General features: G+C 42.1%; 1 protein-coding gene across 5 annotated transcripts; it reads left to right on the top strand.

Annotated features, from left to right (window-relative positions):
* The first annotated feature begins 1,481 nt into the window (after window positions 1-1,481).
* LOC308592962 (DGAT1/2-independent enzyme synthesizing storage lipids-like) lies at window positions 1,482-9,431 on the top strand. Of its 5 annotated transcripts, none has more exons than XM_081205069.1 (9): window positions 1,482-1,589; window positions 1,997-2,108; window positions 3,488-3,708; window positions 4,707-5,085; window positions 6,199-6,363; window positions 6,752-6,942; window positions 7,362-7,422; window positions 7,879-8,018; window positions 9,248-9,431. In XM_081205069.1, exons 4-9 carry the CDS (start codon window positions 4,806-4,808, stop codon window positions 9,350-9,352), a joined length of 942 nt encoding a protein of 313 aa, XP_081061195.1. In that variant the 5' UTR covers window positions 1,482-1,589; window positions 1,997-2,108; window positions 3,488-3,708; window positions 4,707-4,805; the 3' UTR covers window positions 9,353-9,431. The 5 variants fall into 5 exon arrangements, with proteins under 5 accessions (XP_081061195.1, XP_081061193.1, XP_081061194.1 ...); XM_081205067.1 differs by having other exon boundaries at window positions 1,997-2,145; XM_081205068.1 differs by lacking the exon at window positions 3,488-3,708.
* Window positions 9,432-10,502: the final 1,071 nt, after the last annotated feature.

Below are 10,502 nucleotides of genomic sequence, written 5' to 3'. Positions count from 1 at the left end.
TCAGAGAAGTTCAAAAGGAATGCCTCCCCCAAGATTCATGACTTGGGAGGACTGGAAATCTGCCATCTCTGCTGGTGCTTGCTGAGCCCCTTCTGTGGGGCCTCCAGCAATCTCTCCTGACTCTCTCTTTAGAGTCCGACTGGACGGTCCTGGGTGGCACTCACCGGCTTCTAGCTGCTGCCTCTGTCGACCCTCAGGTCCTGCCTGCCTCTGCAACTGGTGTAGCCGCTGTGTGAGTTGCCTACTGTGGTCCTCTAGCAGTTCAAACTGTTCCAGTAGCTGACACTGAGTGCTTTCCTGATCCTCAGATCATAGCCTCTCCAGTGTCGCTGCAGACAGTTACAGCTTGCCACCAACTCCTCCAACACACAGCCACTGGCTCCATACACCACCAGGACTCACCAGCTCCCTGCTCAGATGCTGTCAGTTGTTTTGCACTCTGCACACGCTCAGAAACACTGGGCCCATAACCTGTCAGTGTTTGAAAAATAAAAGGTTCTGACCTCCTTTTTACTCCTTTGCCTAGTCCTCAGACCTTAGTTGGCACAAAAGAGTCTTTGAGAAAGAGTATTCTTGCAGAGTATTGCTGCTTTTATTCTTAAAAAGTCTTCTTCTCCAACCACGACTGACAGCTTTTACACACACCAAACTCAACCAGCTACCAACCAACCAACCAACCAACCCACACCCAACACTAACATTGACCACTCTATATACACAGGTACAATTTGGTGAAAGGTTGCATGAGTCATTGTAGGCCGCTGACTCATGCTGACTTAGTTCTTTTAGCATTTAAGAAACAGCAGCCAATTTTTAGCCGTGACAAGCAATGGAAGAAATTCCCCTGAACATATGGGAAAATAATATCTGAGATACAGTGATGTCTTAACATCTCACCAGACAGGAGGGCAATTAAAGGCATAACAAATAGAGACACTTTCCAAGAAATGTGGAGCTCTTTCTTTAACTCTGTTAATGACAAAAATCAAGGCCTGATTATACCAGCTGCTCAGTCTTCTCAGAGGAGAGGTTTGAACACTGAATGTGTGAGCTTATGTCTAAAGTCAATGGAAAGAACAAACATTATTAGATGTACTGCTGGATAAGGGTTTAATGGTAATTGTTAATGTATTTGTATTTGTTTAAAAACCAACAAAAATTGTTTGTGTTTTTTTTGTTTTTTACATTACACAAATTGAGGCGGATGAAGAAATAATTGGTTGGGTCATATTCAACTTATCTTCCCCTCCCTTTCCAAATATCCTGACTGAAATACACTATGGTTGAATGCCCAGCAAGGGAGACTGGAAGACGATGATACAAGGATAACATTGCTAAAACGTCTCTTTTTCCTACATGTTTCATTTGAGGATTCTGGGATAGCTCATTTTCAGTGTGCAAAGCAAGAAGCATTGCCTGTTTACCTTGAGCCTGGGTCAACTGGAAAAGGTATATGCTGCAAACAGAGTAGGAATGGTTGAATCTGTCAATTTTTGGTTTCTCTCAGTTTCTGACCCCACATCCCTGGACTGCTGTGAGCCATGCTGTAAGATCTAGACTTCCTCCATGCAGTATGAATTTGTAAATAGGTGAATAAACCAAATTTATTAAAGTATGACAATCTCCACTGTCTATTCTCCAAAGGGACACAGACCCTGTGTGCGTGCCTGGGAATCCATGGGCTCTTGCCAGTCCTCAGCAGAGAGAGGGGCAGACACCCGACTTTTGTATCAATGTTGTATTTTTCTTGACAGTGGATGGTGTAAGTAGCTTGTTCCTTGACTTGTTCATTCTGTTCAAGGTAGAAAGGAGCTATAAGCAAAGGGAGACAACATAGTTGTCAGAATTCGTACCTTTTATCCTTTGCCAAGAACAGGCTTTATGTGATTCACCATGCTACTATGCAATGCTTGCTATTACCTCGCACAGCATGTTTAACTGCATATGGGAATAAAACCTAGTTGGATCGTTTCCAAAAAGCTTGTTTTCATCATAGGGTGTCACACCCATCAGAGTCTCTTTAAACATCACAAAGGGATGCATCACATTAGGAGTGAAACAGCCTATGAAAAAACCCACAAGAGAACTGCTGCTGGTCCCATGGAGAGGTAACTGATGTAAAGGGAATTTAGGCTTATCAGGAATGTAAGTAAAAAGTTTGTGTTTCATAGACTTGTAGCGTTGGAAGGAACCCCAAGGAATCTCAGTACACGGACCCCCATCAAACTGGAAACAATACCAGACCCTGCTAAGCATTGCAAATGTGCTAGCAGTTGTGTTATTTGTTCGTGAACAGGGGTCAGCAGAATGTGTGTGTGTGTGTGTGTGTGTGTGTGTGTGTGTGTGTGTGTGTGTAAAAACCAGTTGTATGAAAACTATAGCCTGTTTACAAACTGTCAACTTAAAACACAGCTAGGGTGTTCTTTTTTTAATCAGGGTTTATCTGAAATTGGTTTAGGGGAAAACTAACCAATATACAGTATTTCATAAGAAATAACATGACATTAGCCACATATAGATGGTGGCTAATGTCATGAGTAAACAGATCTCCAAACCAGCAATAGGAGAGCACTGGATGCAGAGCAAACCCAGACTTAAATATATGCAATATAAAACACTTTGTTTTAGTCACAACTGGAATTTATCATTCTTCTAATACCAGTAGAATCATAGAAGGTAAATGGCCCCTGGATGGTTAAGTCCAGTCAAATGTGGCTATGGGGTGCGGCACTCATCTTGCTTCAGGCCGAGGGAGCCGGTGGTTTGTTCATAGACAGCTTTCTGGATCATATGGCCAAGCATGACTAAACTGTTTCTGGTGCTATGGAATACCGTGAAGGAAGTCAGAGAACATGGAAACGCTGTTTACCTTCCTGCCACACTGGTAACTATTTATCTATTTGCACTGGTATGCTTTTTAACTGCTACTGTAGGTTGGCAGAAGCTGGGACGGAGCAACAGGAGCTCACCCCGTTGCGCGGATTCAAACTGCTGACCTTCTGATCAGCAAACCAAAGAGGCTCAGTGGTTTAGACCACAGCACCACCCATGTCTCTTAGAATCAGAGTTGGAAGGGACCCCGAGGATCATCTGGTATAACCCCCTGCAAGCTTCTTTCCTTAAGGTCCACAAATGGGGGGGGGGGCACTACATAGGGGAAGCTGTTTGTACACAGATCTGCAGAAGAAATATACAACTCTGCAGTAATATAATGCCACATATTTTTACTCAACTAGCTATTTAAACATAGGGTAATCTGGTCATCAATATATTTGAACCTTAATTGGGCATTCCATTTGAACAGCAAGACTCTAGTGTGAAGGGAGCTGCTTTACTAATGTGCAGGGTTTCCAACACAGAGATGGGAATCCTCATAAATTCAGTGGTGCTCACTTCTGAGTAGACGGGGTTTGTTTTGCAGCCATTAACTTTATCTCTAAGGTGTCACAACACTCATTTTTTTATTTTTGCTGCCAAAATCTAACAGGGCTACCTCCAGACATCTGTGATCACACATAGAAGGCAATTGGTTTTAAATCTTATAATGATGACAAAAAGAGGACAATACATATGTATAAAGCCTCCATAGAAAATAGCAGGACAGAGAGCAATGTACTGGGGGAAAATGGAACAGCAGTTGAATGAAACCAGCTTGCTTTGTGACTAGTGCTCTTTCCCAAAAAAGAACCCAACCATGAAGTTGTTACAGTAAGTCACTGGGCGACTCAGGGCAACCCTGAACAGATGCCAGTTCTCCATGGTTCTTGTTAAGTTGTGGGCGAACATATCAGACGACACAGCGATTCTTCAAACAGCTCTTGTTTATTCAAAGACCAGAACTGAACTGAACTGAGGAGCTCAGTCATTTGCATAACTATCTACAGTATCCCACTGCTGGCCCAGGGTGAGAACTTCAGTACATAACAGTTCTGGTGCGCCCCCACCTCCCCTCGTTTTCTTAGATTCAGGCGGATGACGAGAGCAGCTCAGAAGGGCCTTGCATAAACGCACATGAGTGCAATGGTAGAGGCTTCACTGGAATGCTTAAAGCCCACCACCAGTACACGTGAAAAGGATATACGAATTGGCCCCTCCATGTAGCTTGACAAATTGTGCCTAGGAACGGCTAGGAGTGGAGTCATAGATCTAAAAAAGGGGTAGACTTGCAAACGCTGGTCAGCTTCTGTTTTGACTCGAATTGTTCGTTTGGGGCTTCTCAGAAGTACATAAAGACAAGAAGCAGGTGGAAGGAGCATCAGCTCACAATGGCGCCCATCTGAGAGGTGCCAGAACTACATTCTGACTGAAATGTGATGAATCATACATTACTAATACAGTGGTACCTCCAGTTGCGGATGGGATCCGTTCCGGAGCTCCAGTTAGATCCCAAGGTTTCTGCAACCGGAGATGCGTGCACTATGCATGCGTGCGGTGCGACAGAGCACTTCTGCGCATGTGTGTGTGGCGAGACCCGGAAATATACTTCTGGGTTTGCTGGGTGCATATCCCAAAGGATACGTAACAAGAGGGGCACGTAAGTAGAGGTACCACTGTATTGTACATCCCAGCAATGAATGTTGAAAAAACAATATGTCTACTTGGCAAGTTATAATAGGAAAACTAGAAAAATAGTAAATAGCATTAGATTTCATGAATGTCTCTGGGGTGGCAATTCAAACTAATGTACTGCATTTTCTGTTTTCCAGGTAAATGGTGGTGGTGGGGGAAACCATTACGACTGTGGAAAATTCCACTTGATTTCTTTCTTTCATTGGCATACACTTGATGCTTCAGATCAGGAAACAATGAGCTGCTTTACTCAAATGCTGGAAAACTGGATTAGTTTTCCTTATTTAGAAGACTACCTGACCTCGGTGGTTCACCCTCTGTGGTTTTTTGTGCTTCCGATGTTGTTTTATTCAGAAATATTGGTTTTCTGGTTTTTTTCCTCTTGTGCCTCACTATTGTTATATATTTACAAGAAGATGAATAACCACCAAGAAAATGATTTTCATAGCAAATTTTGGGACAAGCCAAAGCAAGTTATGGCTAAAGTTGTAGATACATATGGAAAGATATGGCATGGTGAGTAAAGGTTTCTTTCATACCAATTATTCCATCTTATGAGCCACTATACTTTCATAGTACTGAACATCAGAATTTCAGGCTTCAAGCACTGGAACAATAGTTGCCACAGTGCATCAGGAGCGTAGCTCTGAACCCACCTTGGGGTCACAATAGCTACAAGTTTGGTTTGGCTTCATAAGGCTCAAAACAAAGCCATCAATATTTATTTATGTAATAAGCAATCATAAAGAAATACAAAACTTTATGAGGTATGAAATTAAGACTATCACAGAAGAAAGCGTCAATTGGTGACTGCATAAACACCATACATTTAATCACATTTAAAGCATGTCTCGTCTCCAAAAGAAACTTGGGAGAATGTTGCTTACACCCAGTGCTTTTTTCCTGTCGGTACGCATCATCAGTACATTGTACTGCCACCTCTTTTTCCCCTGCCACCATCTTGCTGCCACTTGCCCATCCCCCACTCACTCCCCCTGCACCTTTGACGCTTTCTCCTCCAAAATCTCTGCTGCTTCCCTCAGCTGCAGTCATGCCAGAGCCAAGGCACTCTGGCCATTGTAAGAGCCATGCCAAAGCACCTCCAGGAGGATTCCCCTGCAACCACGGGGAGCAGCAGTGATGGAGGAGGAGGAAGAAGCAGCAAAATAGTACCTCGGGTTAAGATCTTTGCTTCAGGATGAGAACAGAAATTGCGCGGCGGCGGCAGCAGCAGTGGGAGGCCCCATTAGCTAAAGTGGTACCTCAGGTTAAGAACGGTTTCAGGTTAAGAACAGACCTCTGGAACGAATTAAGTTCTTAACCTGAGGTACCACTGTAGCTGTCTCAAAGGCTGGGCAAAAAATGATTCCACCTATGCCCAAACGTAAGCAAGGAAAGAACATTTCAGGAGAGTAGGTGTCCCCCTTCTTTAATTCTGCGACCACCAGAGTAAGCTCTGTTTCCTGTGGATGACAACCTAGCACCCACAATGTTTGAGCATATAGCAGAGCTTTTTACCTGACCTTTAGTTTTTCTGAACCACATTGTTTTCCTCCACTAAAAGTTGGTGGTATCGTATTTAGTTTCATTAAAGCAATATTTATTTGTTAAACTTTGTATTATTTTCAGGTTATGAAGTTATGGACATGGAACGTCTCCCTAAAGGTCCAGGGATTATTATTCTGTACCATCCACCTTTTCCTATCAACTATCTATTATTTCTGACTAAACTTTATAAAAAGACAGGGTTACACTGCCATTCAGTAATTGATCACATGTTGTATTGGACGCCAGGTAAATGATTTAAATTCAAATCATGCCCTTTTAGATAAAAATGTATAAAATATAACATAAAACAAAGTGATTAAATATAAAACAGTGCATCAGGCAAGCAGGTAAAAAGCAACAGAAAATAAAATACCACCAATAGGTGAAATTGCACTCAGTCTCACTCTATTGCTTACCAGAAAAAGATTACTCCAAGAACATGTGAGCAAAAGAGGAACTAGCATAAAGGTCACCTTTCATGAAATCATGGTTGAAGAAGATTTGCAGAGAGCTGTACTTGTGATCCATAATAGTGCAATATCATTTGAATAATGACACTTGTATAGTATTCACACTATTTCCTAAATAAGAGTTATATAAAGTGCATTTTTCTGTTTGGGGTTTATTTTTTTAGGGATGAAGATGATATGTGATGTTGTCTTCTCGAGAGATTTCACGAATGCTGAATGTGTGGAAATTCTGAAGAAAGGCTATTTATTGGGCATTATACCTGGTGGAGCTAGAGAAGGAAACTTTAGTAATGATTACAGCTTAATGTGGGGTAACCGCAGAGGTTTCGCTCGGATAGCTTTGGAGGCGAAAGTGGTGAGTGACCTTTGGGCAATTTGCATTGACCTCAAGATTATCCTGGAAATGACGTATGACGTAATGTGTTAAAATCCTTGATCTAGCATCCTAAATAGCCAAGAATGGCAGACATCCTGTTTTGGTGTCAAATGATTATCTGGAGAGCCACAAATCAATGGCATTTAGAAAGAAAAACAGCTTTTCTTTCTTTTTTCTCTTCAATTTCTGAAAATCTGGGGGACAGCTTGTGGAGTTTCTTCATCTGAGATATTTGAATTGAAGCCAATTAAATAATTTATGAGTTGCTTGTTATTATAATACCAAATGTGAAGCATTCTTCCTAGTCTTTAAGAAAAATAAAGGCAGGACGGTTGGGGGGAAGTAGTTTTCCAGTTCTCGCCTTTCTTTTCATTGTTATTCCATCTTTTATCTTTTAGCCCATCATCCCTATATTTACCCAAAACATGTGTGAAGCATACAGGACCATTGGAAAGACAAGTGAGCTAAATATCATGTTCCTTGGTTGACCAAGAGCTCTGATATCAGGGAATAAACATTTTAGTATTTTTTAAAAAAGAATATCTATTTATTACCTTCTAGTAGAGTTTATTCCATGTACACTTATCTGCAAAAAGCTGTGCTGCCTGCCTCAGAACTGAGTGAACATGCCCTTGCTTAGTTTCCCATTAAATTTAAAACAAAGCTACAATAGATAAATGTGGTAGCAACCCTAACATGGAGGGGAACTGAGCAGGAAACAAACCATATTCTGCAGTCTATTGCACAACCTATGACCCTGATTGCAAAGTATGAGAAGAGCTGACTGAATATCTTGCATCTCTTTCCCCAAGCACTTATATTATTTAACTCTTCCACGCTGTGATGTATGGATTGTAACTCAGAATGCCAACTAATTTGAAATTCTTTCCTAATCTTCTTCAATTTCATACACAGGTCTGACAAAATGGCTGTATGAGAAAACTCGATGTATATTCCTTCCCACTTATGGAGGGTTCCCAGTGAAATTGAGGACATATGTTGGAGAACCCATCCCATATGATCCAAATATAACTGCCACAGAGCTGGCTGAAAAAGTAAGTGAACCCTACACTTGGAAGTAAAGAAGCAGAATATTTTTTCCCTGTTGGTTTCTCTCTCTTTCAGTTCTAAATTGTATTCTGCGTACAGTGGTACCTCGGGTTACAGACGCTTCAGGTTACGCGTTTTCGGGTTGTGTACCACGCCGAACCTGGAAGTTCGCGCTTTGCACATGCGCAGAAATGCCGAATCGCGACCTGTGCGTGCACAGATGCGGCGCTGCAGGTTGCAAATGTTGCGGGTTGCGAATGTGCCTCCCCCACAGATCATGTTCGCAACCTGAGGTTCCACTGTACTCACTTCCTCATTCTATATGACCAGAGATAGGGTTCATTATATACACTTTTGTGCATCATTTTCCTCGCTCAGTTCCCCTCTTCTTAACTTGTTCAGACTAATTAAATGGGAGAAACTATGCATTTTATCTAGTGCAGCACAAAGAGAGATCTGCTCACACAATGGAACTTTTTCTCCCCCACTATAGAAGGTCCCTCTAAGTCACCCCAGTGCCAATTTTTGAGGGTGGTGAGAGGGCTGAAGAGGAAGACAATTCATTGTACACGTGGATGTGTGTTGCATGAGCCGAACTGCACTGTTGGATACCGCTCTCTTTAACAGCCATGATTCCAATCCAATGAGCTACCAACCCTGAATCTCCAACACATTTTTCGTTAGCTATTGCTTGTGCATCATCAATCTCCTAAATGGGATGCTGTTTCACAGAAGACAATTTTAAACACAGGTGCCATCTTTATGGTAAACTCTGGTATTACATTATAATGTGACAATAACTCATTCTTAAAGAGTGCTGTTGGTTAGGACTGTCTAAAAGAAGCTCAACAATTTTGGGTCCTTCCTAAATGAGAAAACCAGGGTAAACATGGATACAATGGGCTGGATTCCCAGAGAGATGAGCGGTTGTACTGTAGAGTTTGCTGGCCCTGGCTCCTCTTGCCCAACCCTCCATGCCTAAAAAGCTGCTCTTGAGTGTTGATACACAAGGCCTCTCACGCAACACATCTCTGAATACAAATGACTGGATTTACATTTGCAGCATCGTCCCTCAAAATAAATTCAGTTGCTTACATTTACATTTTTGCTGGAAAGAAGGAGATTCTGGATGCCACAGATTCTGATGCCTTTAGCATTTCCCCCACTGATATGAATAACTGTGAATATCTATTTTGCAACAACTTAATGTAGTCCTTTGTTTTTCTTTCAACAGGCAAAGACTGCACTTGAAAATCTTCGGGACAGACACCAAAAAAGGCCAGGAAATATATTAAGAGCGCTTTTAGAACGATTTGATAAGCATGACAAAGCCAACTAGTCCATATAAAACAAACCATATGTTTGTAATAGGAAAAATTAATAATTATGTAATTAAAGCTAAGTTAACATGCATAGAATTGTGCTGGATTGTATATGAATTCTTTGGAAGGGTCCCCAGCTCAGTAGCTCAGCAGCTGCTGTGTGTGCAGAAGGTGCTAGGTTTGGAAGAGGTACAAGTGCTTTCCTGCCCTATCCTGCAATACTCCCAGAATCCCCTTTTTGGGGGAACTTGCATTAGTAGAGGCAGAATCAAAGAGTAAAGCGGGAAGGCGAGTGTTTAACTGAAACATGAAATAATATTACATGTGAAGGAGTAATGTCTATAAATCACCTGTATTAAAACAGTGGCACTTCTTTCGTGTTTATAAAAGGGTGCTCCAAGATTTGAGCCCTATAAAGCAAGTCTTCATAAACAAATAGCAAGAAAAGTAGAGAACATAAAAATATAGCCAGGCTTGGTGAAAAAAGTGACTGATCTAACAAAAACAGCCAACTCAGCTTTGAATCTGAGTCTCAGCAATCCACGTGCAGTTAAACAGCTAAAGAAAACTGTCCCAGATTTACATCTTAAACCTGAGGATTACTGAAATTGGGATCAGAATCTGAGATGGAGTGAGGTGCTAGAGAAAGAGCAGGGGGCAGACATGGCTGAACAGTTTGTATGTGGGGTAGGTAGGGTTGCGCAATATATCAATAAATCTTTAGAAACCAGTTTGAAGAGCATATCCCGACGACCATTCTGAGATTGTGACACATCACCAGAAGGAGCCTGAGAAGGTGCTCGCCTGCTTGCTTGCCTGCCTGCAGCTTCCATCCTTCACAACTGGGCTGCCTCCTCCCTTCCTCCTGATCACTCCTCCTGCCCCACCCTCCCCTCCACAGTCCAGCCAATGCAAGGGGCTAGAGGCAATTACTGGGAAGGACCTGCTGCCTGTGATTTTAAAGCACATGTGCTCGCTCCTCTACACAGCCCTTCTTAAGTCCACTCTGCCTCCTGCAGCCACAGCTATAAAAAAAATCAACAGTTATTTACTTAAAAGTAAGAAATAAAATATTGTCCTGCTCCGTCTCCACTTTTGTGTGTGTGAGAGAGAGACTGAGTGAGAGAGAGAGAGAGAGCGCTATGGCAGGCAGAAAGCAGGATTGCC

The sequence above is a fragment of the Podarcis bocagei genome (genome assembly GCF_964188305.1).
Source record: "Podarcis bocagei genome assembly, chromosome: 8".
Lineage (NCBI taxonomy): Eukaryota > Metazoa > Chordata > Lepidosauria > Squamata > Lacertidae > Podarcis > Podarcis bocagei.
Note: the sequence above shows the minus strand (reverse complement) of the source record. Positions and strands in the feature narration are given on the sequence as shown.